At 33.9% G+C, this 13619-nt stretch overlaps 1 protein-coding gene across 1 annotated transcript; it reads left to right on the top strand.

The window, feature by feature from the left end:
- The first annotated feature begins 219 nt into the window (after positions 1-219).
- LOC132715848 (monocarboxylate transporter 13-like) lies at positions 220-13296 on the top strand. Its single transcript, XM_060698928.1, has 7 exons — positions 220-549; positions 8499-8642; positions 9272-9373; positions 9875-10399; positions 11021-11200; positions 11769-11894; positions 12871-13296. The coding sequence occupies exons 1-7, from the start codon at positions 261-263 to the stop codon at positions 12993-12995; spliced, it is 1491 nt and encodes a 496-aa protein (XP_060554911.1). The 5' UTR covers positions 220-260; the 3' UTR covers positions 12996-13296.
- Positions 13297-13619: the final 323 nt, after the last annotated feature.

The raw sequence follows: 13619 nt of genomic DNA, 5'->3' as shown, positions 1-13619 counted from the left end.
AGTGCGGGTATCTAATACCTGAACTCCAGTTAACGCACTGTGCATGTATATGTATACGATTAAACTCTGACACATTTTCAATAGAAAGGTCCCCAAACTATGACACAAGAAAGATCTATAAATTATAATACACTTTTTTTTAAATATTATATACACCCTAACAGACGTTTTTTATATTATATTACAAGTTTAAACTGTATACCTAGATTTTGGACATCTATAGAGCCATTAGATTGAATATTGCACATGATAACTCATATATGAAAGGTTGTGGAGATAACTGTAAAGATAGGTTAATAGTTTGTACAGACAGACATAACTTTAACAACTGTGTGATGGGGAAGAAGTCGCTTAAAGGGAATATTTATCAAACTGATGGTGGGTATGGATGGATTGTTGTAGCTTGTACATTCTTCATTGGATTTATCATAGATGGCTTGGCGTATTCGTTCGGGACATTGCTGGTGGAGTTGCTGGTGCAATTCAAACAGGACAGGGCATCTACTGTTGTTATCGGTTCAATCCTGACAGGAGTAATGTACCTCATAGGTATCGGTGTTTATACATACAAAATATGTGTCATAAATTGATAGTACATGCCTTCCTATTTCATTTCATACCTTTGTTAATAAAGTATTAATTTTATGCTTTCGTCATTCAAAATAATTTCATAAATTCAACTGGTTTGAATTTATGGAATTATTATAATTTCACAAAAACGGGTTAATATGCCTTTTGTGTCAATATTTTGTGAAAGATCAGTCAATAATAGCCTTCTCACCTGTCAGAACATTTCGCTGTTGAGATTTTTCAAATTTGTTTTTACTTTAGAATTATCGTAATACGTGACATATGTTTTTTTTCTTAATCTTATTTTATCGTGCTTTTGTCGCATTTTTTTCTTTTGGGCTTGGATGTTTTCATCACGTTAAATTAAAATTTAATACAAGAAGTTAAATATATTTAAAAAAAAAATAAATTAAAGTATTGAGTTTCCTTTTCATTTTTAAAAGACACAGAATTACAGACGAAACGGTTCCTGAGTGAATCATTCGCTTTCAAACATTAAATTTCTTAAAAATACTGCTAAATAATTGTCAAAAATATGCTTAAAAGACCAACGTTAAAATTCCTATTTACTTGAAAACGTGCCATGTTACCAAACCGCTTTGTCTGACCAATGACTTGTTTTCATATAAATCATGTATACTGTATTTAATTTTATTTATTTTCTCTGATAATCACCTTCTTCTCGTTTAAAGTTCTTATTTTAACACTATCGGAATTTCTTCTATATAAACTAAGAAGACCCGAAGCGTGCATTATTCTACAACAATGCACTCGCCGTTCTTGCTATCTCCCTGTGTATTTTCACATTGAGGGCGCCATTTTGTTTGAAAAATCTGATAAATAAAAACAATTTTTTGTCGAATTTTGTTGTGAAAACTATCTAGAATGAAAGAAAATGGTCTAACTAAGTAAATGAATCCGAACACCAATATATTTTATTCAGTCGTTAACGCTGTACAGACGTTTAAAGTATTGTTTACGTAACGTCACAATGTAGCGCCAAGCAGCACGTGCAAAACAATCAAATCAAGTACGCTACTTTAATGTTGCAAACGAGTTAAGTTTTACAATTACTTCACTTTTAAGAATTTTTATTTCGCTTTAAAAATTATAGAGTGAAATAAAATAAACAAACAGAGTTTTATCAACGTTTTCAAAATGCATTATTCTCAAAATGTTTCTACACACGGAAGATTTAACGACAGTTTTTTTCATACCACTGTAACAGCCTTTAAAGAACGTTTCTATTGGAAACTCTGAGGCGAAAACAAATTAAACCACCAAACATAAAGTCCAACATTATAATAATAATTATATTTTTCTTGACGTGTTAGAATGGAAATAGATATTAATTCTTTGTGCATTGTTGAATAATAATGCACTTTTTTCGTTCAAGTGCTTTATAATTAATCACTCAGGCCTATTGGCCTTCGTGATTATATTACTACGCATTTGAACAACTCGAACCGTGCATTATTCTACAACAATGCACTCAGAATTGATATCTATTTCCTAAATATGTTATGTTCGATTATAGTATATTGGTGTTCAACTGGCACCAAAGAAAAACTACATAACATGGCCGTGAATTACGCAGGGTAACGGGCTAGCAGTCTAGCGGATAAACAGTGTGAACTGAGTGGGTTAGCAGTCTAGCGGATGTGCGGGCTAGCAGTCTAACAGTGTGAACTGGGTGGGGTAGCAGTCTAGCAGTGTGAATTGTGCGGGCTGGCGGGCCAGCGGGCTAAACTCTAAATTTTAACTGATTCAACATGAAAACGTTATGATACATATCCTAGCAGTGTGAAGTGGGCGGGCTAACAGTGTAGCAGGCTAGCAGTGTGAAATAAGCGGGCTGTCCGTTCAGCGAGCTAAACTTAAATACTTAATTAATGAACACGAAAACGTTATGATACATTTCCTTGAGGTGTGAAGTGGGCGGGCTAAGTGTTGCGGGCTAGCAGTGTGAACTGAGCGGGATGACGGGCCAGCGGGATTTACTTTATTACTTAATTGAATCAACATGAAAACGTTATGAAACATTTCCTAGCAGTGTGAAGTGGGCGGGCTAACAGTATAGCGGGATAGCATTGTGAAATGGGGCGGGCTGGCGGGTTACCGGGCTCAACTTTAATACTTATTTGAATCCACATTAAAACCTCATGATTCATTCCCTAGCAGTGTGAAGTGGGCGCGCTGACAGTGAAGCGGGCTAGCAGTGTGAACTGGGCGGGCTAGCGGGCTTAACGCTAAAACTTAACTGATTGAACATGAAAACGTTATGATACATTACCTGACAATGTGAAGTGGGCGGGATACAATGTAGCCGGCTAGCAGTGTGAACTGGGCGGGCTGGCGGGCCCGCGGGCTGAACTTTAATACTTAATTGAATCAACATTAAAACCTCATGATACATTTGCTAGCAGTGTGAAGTGGGTGGGCTAACAGTGTAGCGGGATAGCAATGTGAACTGAGCGGGCTGGCAGGCCAGCGGGCATAACTTAAATACTTAATTGAATCAACATGAAAACGTTATGAAATATTTCCTAGCAATGTGAAGAGTGCGGGCTAACAGTTTAGCGTGCTAGCAGTGTGAACTGAGCGGGCTGGCGGGCCCGCGAGCTGAACTTTAATACAAAATGTACTTAATTGAATGACCATGAAAACGTTATGATAATTCCTTGCGGTGTGAAGTGGACGGGCTAACAGTGTAGCGGGCTAGCAGTGTGAACTGATCGGGCTGGCGGGCCAGCGGCCTAAACTTTAATACTTAATTGAATCAACATGAAAACGTTATAAAACATTTCCTAGCAGTGTGAAGTGGGCGGGCTAAGAGTGTAGCGGGTTAGCAGTGTGAAATGGGCAGGCTGGCAGGCCAGCGGGCTTAACTTTAATACTTAATTGAATCCACATTAAAACCTCATGATACATTTTCTAGCAGTGTAAAATGGGCGCGCTGGCAGTGTAGCCGGCTAGCAGTGTGAACTGAGCGGGCTGGCGGGCCAGCGGGTTAAACTTTAAAACTTAACTGATTAAACATGAAAACGTTATGATACTTACCCAGCAGTGTTAAGTGGGCGGCCAACATTGAAGCGGGCTAGCAGTGTGAACTGGGTGGGCTGGCGGGCCAGTGGGAATAACTTTAATACTTAATTGAATCAACAATAAAACCTCATGATACATTTTCTAGCAGTGTGACGTGGGCGGGCTACCAGTGTAGCGAGCTAGCAGTGTGAACTGAGCGGACTGGCAGGCCAGCGGGCTAAACTTTAACACTTAATTGAATGAACATGAAAACGTTATGAAACATTTCCTAGCAGTGTGAAATGGGCGAGCTAACAGTGAAGCGGGATAGCAGTGTGAACTGGGCGGGCTGGATGGCCAGCAGGCTAAACTTTAATACTTAATTGAATCCATATTAAAACTTCATGATACATTTCCTTGCAGAGTGAAGTGGGCGGGCTGACAGTGTACCGGGCTAGCTTTGTGAACTGGGCGGGCTTGCGGGCCAGCGGGATGGCGGACCAGCTGGCTTAAATGTTATACTTAACCGATTCAACATGAAAATGAAATGAACATGAAAACGAACAATTCAACATGGAAACGTATGATACATTTCCTAGCAGTATGAAGTGGGCAGGCTAACAGTGTAGCGGGATAGCATTGTGAACTGGACGGGCTAGCGGGCCAGCAGGATAAACGTTAATACTTAACTGAATAAACATTAACACTTTATGATACATTTCCTAGCAGTGTATATAGCAGTTAGAGTTCAAGCCCAGCCAAATCCACGTAAAATCCCCATATAGTTAGGAAACTCTGATCGTACATCTGTCGGTATCGGTATGTCGTCGAGTTAAGACCGCTGGCCCGCCAGCCCACCCAGTTCAGACTGCTATCCCGCTACACTGTCAGCCCGCCCACTTCACACTGCTAGGAAATGTATCATGAGGTTTTAATGTGGATTCAATTCAGTATTAAAGTTTAGCCCGCTGACCCGCCAACCCGCCCTTTCACACCGCTAGCCGCTACACTGTTAGCCCGCCCTCTTCACACATGCTAGGAATTGTTTCATCATGTTTTTATGTGGATTCAATTAAGTATTAAAGTTTAGCCCGCTGGCCCACCAGCCCGCTCAAATCACACTGCTAGCCCGGTACACTGTTAGGCCGTCCACTTCACACTGCTAGGAACATTATAGTGAGGTTTTAATGTTGATCCAATTAAGTATTTAAGTTTTGCGGCTGGCTCGCCAGCCCGCCCATTTCACAATGCTAGACCGCTAGACTGCTAGCCCGCCAAGGTCACACTGTTAGTCCGCTAGACTACTAGCCCGCCCAGTTCACACTGTTAGCCCGCTAGACTGCTAATCTGCTCAGTTCACACTGTTAGCCTGCTAGACTGCTAGCCCGTTACCCCGCGTACTTCACAACACTATAAATTTAATATTTTTCAGACTAGATTTAAACCACGAAAGTTCGCTTTAGTTCCCTAGAAAATATACAAGTATATTTTAATATGACATCACACATTTATATGTCATTTTAAATACATATTATTCGAGCTAGCTTACGGAACGTCGGTGGTTCTACTCAGGTGCCCGTTCGTGCCTGAAATAATGCACGGAAGGGCACCTGAGGTCTTCCTCCACCAGTAAAGCTGGAACGTCGCGATATGACCTATACTGTGTCGATGTGACGTAAAACCCAAAACATAACAAAAACAAAATACATATTATAACACTACAATTTTCAGTTTATTTGACCTTGATAATAATACTGCTATTTTGACGCAAGGTAAATTTACATGAAGTCTACATCATAACAATCTACACACAAAAGATTAAACTATTACAATATATCAATGACGTTCTCAAACCGAACAGAGATGGCATGAAATACATAACACAAACTTATGTAAATGCTTTGCATATTATTATATTAGATGAAAACTTTTATCTGGTTACTGGTATATGATGTGATAATAAATAATATACACGTAATCTATGAGATCCACTTCTCTGCTAATTATATTTTTCAGATTATCAATTTGCATATTTAGTATACGTGTGCTTTTAAGTGCTGACGGTTGCAACGTGTTATACATTAAAAACCAAGCATTAAATTTTCTTCATAAGTTTGTTTGACTGAATTGCTTTATTGTCATTGCTAAAAGGAGACACAATTTGACAATTTTTCCACTTGTCATATATGGATCAACAAGTATTCGTCTTTTAAATATATTAAGTTTTTTATCATGGAACATTTAACGCATTGTATTATTTTATTCTTTTTATACTCCATTAAATGTGATAAAATATAGATGTGTAGACAGCATATCATAAATAAAGATATACATTGTATAAAATAAAAACATATTTAGAATGCACTGTTGTATTAAATGTTTCCTATGTATTATGGTGTTTCTTAAAACAAACAAACAAAAACATGCATTGCATTGCATCAATATTAGACCAATTTAGCATACATTGCAAGATGGCAAATATTGAATATATCAGGATGAAATTTCTTTCAAGGCCCACCATTTCCCAGTATGCTATCATTTTTATTTCTACAAATCTGATGTCACATTACAACTCACTAGCCAATGGCCTAATTTATCTTTAGCTTCCGTTGTCTTTTGACAATTAGCACCATGATATAGCACTTTTTTCTGGATGTAAAAATACTATTTCGTCACATTTATCTACTTTGATAACAAGTTATTTCCCATTTAGCACTACTTTCTTCAGATAATAACCTACACTCATGCTATTCAGCCGTTATTTTACAGTAACATTACTCATGTTTGCCCTTCCTAAGGAATGAAATAGCTATTCATTTATGAGGCATACTTTGCGTTAAAGTGAAGATAAGTTGCATGATAGATTTATTTATTTATTATAAAGGTCACATCAATTTAAAATATACTTATAACAAAGCAGCATGTATTGACACAAATAAATAAAATACATTGTCATTTGTAAACAAATTAATTAATTATATAATTAATTATATTAGAAACTATAATGCAAATAATATGCAATAAAAATACCCATTTGCCCCTCAAAGTCGAAACATTGATTTGCTAAAATCCTAAATATTAAGTTACAGTATAACATCTGAAAACTGAACATGTGGGGCAAAAAAAAAGATAAACAAGATCAACAAGGAAAGGCGGTGTTCACTGAACGCAACCCCCATATGACCCATATAAGCCCAAAAGTTCTAATACTAAGCAGCTAGTACACGCTGGCTGCTGAGAAGAAACAAATGCCATAAAATAGATTAGGTGTTCCGAATTTAGATATTACTATATTCAGATGAAATAATTACTTTTAGCCATGGCATTCTAATAATTTTAATAATTATATTTTCCTAGGAATGAAAATTGTGAGGAAAAAGACACAAGAAAACAAGCGTTATGGTATTATATATTACATCAAATCACGGTTCGTATTCAAATGTATTGGCAAGATAGAAATTTGTGTTGACAGAATTGATAAACTTGATATCAACAAACAAACGACATTTTGGACACTGAACCGACCACTAAGTATCGCACAAACAAAGATAGTCCCAAGTTTAAGGTCAGGAGATATGATCGAAACATAATCTAAATAATTATTATTTATGTCAAACAAAAACGATGACAAATATGACTAATTACTAAACTTAATCTAAAAGATGCTATGGGATCATTGAAAACTCAATCAAAGCCAGTCTGTGACACAGTTTTATTTTTGTTTTGTTTATCAAAAACAGGTTATGTTTCTTTTTCTCGATTATCTATTTTATGCCTATATGAATCACTTTCAAACATCTGAGTGTATGTATTCTTTTTCTCCTTTTCTTTTCTCCCTATAATGTTTCATCAGGACAGAATTAAAATGTATATAAGATACGATTGTGTAAACATTCCAATCTAAATTGAGTGTATTTTTTTTATTTTTACTATAAAAGGGGGAAGAAAACATATAATCTTGGTATCCCTAAGAAATTTAAGCCAACGCCAAATAATGTTGGCCAAAGAACAGAAATTATTTGCTAATTTGAAAGTAAGCCGATATGTTTTCAAATATATATTTAATTGAAAGTTTATTAAAGTTCCTCAGTATAACTCGAAAACGAAGACGATCTTATTTTGGTTACAACGGGGTTATAATTGTTGTAATCAATTCCCTCTTAAGAAATAGTGTAATATAAAAAGTTAGATAATTCAAACAGCACTAGGTCATGATAAATTATGAAGTACAGACAGTTACATGCATACATTGCAAAATTAGTGACCCAGTTTTTATAAGGAGCATACATTATATGATAATATGTGGTCATACCGTCCAAAGATAGCGACGGCTGACATATAAAGGGAAACTGTGTCGATTATCTTAAATGTGTTGAATTATTATTTGCTATACCTGACATGTACCTGTCATGTATTTGTAATGATAAAATAAAATTTTGAATAAATTTTTAAAAGAGCTATTTATAAAAATCATTTTGAAAATATATAAGTTTGCAATCCATTTCTTGATTTTAAATAGATATTGAAATTTTTACACTAAATGCCTTTTACAGCAGAATGTCAAATGAATTTCCGTGAAAATGACAATAAAAACGAACAATAAGATTAACTCATGAAATTGAAAATGTTAAAAATACACTATTTGGATACATAACTTTTCCGTGGCATTACATTCATTAAGTCGTTTACATCTTAGACTTAACAATAAAATGAACTTGTTTGTTTGTTTGTTTATTTGTTTGTGTGTTTCGTTTTGTAAATGATCCCAAGTATCAATATCATAGATATTTCAGGTATCTTATCTATCTAGAATTTATAAATTTTGACATATCTTACTAACTTCACTCTTAGTTATGTGATACTTGTTTAGATAAATTTTACAAAACCTACCTTTTTATTCACAGGACCATTAGCCGGAGCCTTGTCTGACATATATGGTTGTCGTATCATCGTGTTCTGTGGCGCTGTTATCAGCAGCGTTGGCTTCGTCATCAGCTCCTTTGCCACGAGCGTCTTGTATCTGTACTTCTCGTACGGTCTACTGGGAGGTAATGAAAGATAGTTACACAATATTGAATTAAAACCAGAGCGTTAACTTATTATATTAAAATAATTTTATATACAAACTTCCTGACCAATGTTTTTGTAATAGACATAAAACTATTAACATTTGAGAAAGATAAAATAATTTAATAAATTAATCTTAGGAGAAACATGCAGTAATTGTTGATATTAGACTGGCTGATTTATCGACAACTATTGGACAAAGAAAATAACTAAATAAAGTGTTACTTTGGGCATTCCGGTTTTATGGTTGTCCGGTTAAGAAATAAAGTCAAACTCCTGTTCCCATAAAGTCGGGTTTCTATATCTTTCAAGTTTGTTAAAATATGTTTACTCCAATGAAATGTTTGTCTATTAGCATTTATACTTGTATTATATATACTTAAGGGCAATTTGATGTAGTGTACTTGAAAACATCAGGTACAACTGACCTTATTTTCTAGTGTCAATATCAATAGATATTGTTACAATTTATTCCATTCTACAAGAAATATAATGTTCAGAAACATATAATCATATATCAAATGAATGATCAAGATTCTGTTTTAAAAGCGTGCATGTAAAATGCACATACCATGTGTTACAGTAATGTTACTTTTTTACATCTTTTAAGGCATTGGTTTCGGATTCATGTTCCTACCAGCAGGTGTCTGCGTCATTCAGCACTTCACGGAACGTCGGGCTCTTGCCAATGGTATTGCCGTATGCGGTTCAGGTAAAATTTATAAGAAAACATTAATTTGAGGAGTGAAATATATAACGACATTGGAGTTATAAAATATATCTAATAAGAAAATAGATCGAAGTAAATGTAAAATAGAAGACAAATAGTGAGAGAGGAAACATATAACGCAGTCAATGGGAAAGCGCCCATGCTTGCATCAAATACTACATACACATGCACAAACAAATAAGCAGACTGTTCAGCAATTTTTATAGAATAATTATTGCTATATAGTAACAATCATATAATCTGCAAAGTAAATATTTGTTTTGTAATTGTAGCGTTAATATCTTATCTATTTATATTTTTGTAATGTAATATGTATGTGTAAAGCGCAATCTCAAAGTTTAACAGTATGTAGCTTTCATGAAATATTTACCTTTATTATGAACATATCTATACAATTGTTTGAGTCTAAAATTAATAATTAATCAAGCCTATTTCTAATCAATCATTTTCATAAACTAAATGTTTTCAGTTTTGTTATTACAGGTGTTGGAATGTTTGTAATGAATCACCTATCGAGATATATGCTTGATCACTATGGGTGGAGAGGAACTGTTTTATTGTTCGCAGGAATTTCACTACAAGGCACCGCACTGGGACTTCTGCTTTTACCACCACTACCGAAAATGAAAGTTGTCGACCCGATGCTTTGTGATACACCGGAGATATTTGTTGTTGAGGGAAAACAATCAAATAACAAGAGACGGCGATCCGAAGATACAGAATTGAAAGTGTTTAATATCAATGATACACTAGATACAAATGTACAACTATCTCGCTATGAAACACAAGTAGACAAAGTTTTTTTTGATAAAAAGGGGAACAGTGTGAAAAAAGTTCTTGCTCGTGTTTTCAGTAGCAAATTATTAACACACGGAGGATTCTTATTATTTTTACTCGCAAATTTTGCGGTACATCTTGCTTTTACGATTCCATTCAACCTTTTACCAGATCAAGCTGTAGAAAATGGTATGACGAAACATGAAGCTTCCTGGTTGATTTCCTCAATAGGTACGTAGGCAAATCATTCAAACAATGACTTCAAGTACATTAAGAGTTATGATTAGACATCACAATGGAACGCCGATGGTTCTACTCAGGTGCCCGTTCATGTCTGAAATAATGCACGCAAGGTGCACGAGGTCTTCCTTCACCAGTAAAACTGGAAAGTTGCCATAAGACCTAAACTGTGTCGGTGCGACATAAAATCAAACCATAAAAACCATCACAAACGAAGGCATCAGATAGCGGTGTCAGTTTGTGTTTAATAAAATAAAACGCCATGCTTTACATACATTTGCAATAATTGTGATATCAATACCGGAGATAATTATTCAAAAACAAAACATAAAAAATACAGAAAATCATAATATTACAAATGATACAGGCAATGACTTGTGTCTTATGTATTACATTATTACATTTAACCTAATGTGAATTAAACAATACAACTATCATGTACATGCGTACCTTATCTAGCCAATTCACCATGTACAAGCGCCTAATTCAAAATGAATAAAATCCATTTATTAAAATTATATAATTATATTTATGAATGACTCATGCTAAATGGCAATGTTTCTTTTTCTATATGATCAAGAGTAATGACGTAATGGTGTTGTTTTTTTTCAGGTATAACCAATACAATAAGCCGTATTATACTGGGATGGTTAGCAGACAGGAGTTGCGTCAACCGGATGGTAATGTTAGACATCGTTATATTTCTAGCCGGGATCATAACAGGGCTGTCACCTCTTCTGACTACATTTGGAACAAAACTGATATACCCATGTCTTTACGGCATGATGATAGGTAAAGAAATTTAAGCATTTATTTCTTTAAATTCGGACAATGCATTCATTTTTTCGACGGGAAGTTCAGCGATAATTTGTTTTAGGAGTTTGATATTTCTATCCTCACAAATGATTATCAGGTTTCTAACAAGTACACTTCATTTTGATTTGTAAGCCGGACTGTGCCTTCAAAAGACTTTTATTTTTTCTCCTTGTTTAAGTACTCACCAACTACATTCTTATACCTTGAAAAATAAATATTTTATTTGTTACAGAAGCAAATTTTCTCATACTTTAATAATCTTGTATCAATTGTAAGATGTCTTGCAGTTAGAATTTAAGTTTAGAAACGACTTTGTCTGGTATTTTTTTAAAAATTTCTCGTACATGCTGTGTTTAAGAAGCTTCCATAATCTCGTATCTTGATTGTTTAATACACTGTTTATTTAACGAAAACAATTCTGTGAGTTACACTTATACTTTTAATCAGCTACTCATTAACATTAATGACACTAAAGCTAAGGACGTGGTTCGGACAATATGTGTAACGCTAAAATATATTCAATAAAGTATCATTATTTTGCAAGGTGGATACGTAACATTATGCCCAGTTGTTCTTGCTGACCTTTTTGGAACAGAAATGATCGCTCAATCATTTGGAATGTGGCTGTTTGCTTGTGGTCTTGCTGGAACCATTTCATCGCCTATCGGAGGTATATTCATTATGTTTAAATGTTTAATTTCAAAGCTTTATATCAAGATATTGAACATCTAACAACATATTAAATACTAGCAAGACTTAGTGAAAATGATTGTATGTGGCATTTGTATGAATATGAATGCATTGCATTGATAATATCAAGTTTCCACGTTTTAACGTTCATTGTACAAAAGGCCTACGGCACATACACATTTCATACAACATATAATATGAATACATGTAGGTTATACATTATCGTAGTTATACAGTTGTACATTTTTATCACGTAAAACATTTATATTACCAAGGATCTTTTATGCATAACTTTGAAAACATTGATACATATACATAGCAAGGTTTTCACTATTTCATAGCCTATAACATTTGTAACAGAGGAGATATTTACAAAATGCAAGGGAATTTATGATGAACAGATATGATTATATATGGGCTACTGTAGCAGTAAATGATATTCATTTTCAGTATGCCCATGTAAATATTTTGTTCATAGCTCATATTTCAAACCAGTTGATGACAAATTGTATAGATCTGGTACCGTTCTCGAATACAGAATTGTTTTCCGATCATTCAAATTATATAACATGAACTATACATATTTGGTAGGGTTCTTTACCGTGCAGATATCTTTCAAGTTCCAAAATAAGCATTATATGTAAATATATAACCTAATTTACATTTCATGTAAATAAAGGGAGGTAATTAGAAATGTATTTTCGATAAAGTCTGAGCTAAATATTTCAATAAGAATTGAATGCGTATGTTTATATGATTACTTATAATGCAAATAAACATTTGCAGTACATATTTAACATAAATTTGGATGTTTGAAAATTGTTTTAGAAGAATAATTATATACATATATAAAATTTCACTTAAATGTTGTTACATCCTTAATTACAATTTAAAATTCAACATATAACATTTACATTACCGTAATACATTTTATAAATAGAATTATTTTATTTCAGGTTTGATATATGATACCACCAAGAATTATGACATCACCTTTGTTATTGCTGGTGCAGAGTTCCTGATTGCTGGACTATTGTTTCTTTGCTCTACATGTGTCACTCGAAACAAAAAAGTGAAATGAATTATTTTAAATCCAAATCTAAAAATCTAAACGTTCAATTCAATTTTATCAGTATGAAATAAATATTAAGTTTTGTAGTCATATAGTATGACCAATTTTTTTTTATTCAATTTCATGTCAAACACAAATTGAAACCATGAGAAATCGCATTATTATTTTTGTTTTTGTTTCGTTTTCTTAATTGTGCTCTTTAGAAGAGTATATTGAATTATTATTATCATTATTATTATGTTTGCTTCTTATGTATGTTTTGTTTGTTTCTGTTTAAAATACATGTTGAGTCTTTCATTTTTTTGCATTATATATCAGGTAACAAACAAATACAAAATGCACACATTAATGATGATATTTTATTGCCGATTTCCCATCTACCTTTTGATAATATTTTCAGTAAAATACATATTTTGAGAGAGAAAATTACCTGATAAAGTAATTATTTTTACCCGATAATAAAAGTGAACATTATTTATTCCGTCCCTGATATGGTAGTAAATTAACAGAGTTTTACCGAAGTATTTCGGTCACGAAGGCATTCGTATCATCAAATGATAAAATGCTTAAATAGAAATACTTGAATGCTATCAATGCAATCTGCAATTTGAGTATTGACCATGTCATGCTTAT

Source organism: Ruditapes philippinarum, unplaced genomic scaffold (genome assembly GCF_026571515.1).
Source record: "Ruditapes philippinarum isolate M1 unplaced genomic scaffold, ASM2657151v2 ctg3090_1_1_1_1, whole genome shotgun sequence".
Taxonomy (NCBI): domain Eukaryota; kingdom Metazoa; phylum Mollusca; class Bivalvia; order Venerida; family Veneridae; genus Ruditapes; species Ruditapes philippinarum.
The sequence above is the reverse complement of the archived record's forward strand: the minus strand, read 5'-3'. Positions and strand labels throughout refer to the sequence as shown.

Coding starts and splice junctions, on each gene's coding strand:
- LOC132715848 (XM_060698928.1), top strand. CDS start 261: ATGAAAGGTTGTGGAGATAACTGTAAAGATAGGTTAATAGTTTGTACA. Junction 550..8,498: donor AGGAGTAATGTACCTCATAG/GTATCGGTGTTT, acceptor TTTTATTCACAG/GACCATTAGCCGGAGCCTTG. Junction 8,643..9,271: donor CTCGTACGGTCTACTGGGAG/GTAATGAAAGAT, acceptor ACATCTTTTAAG/GCATTGGTTTCGGATTCATG.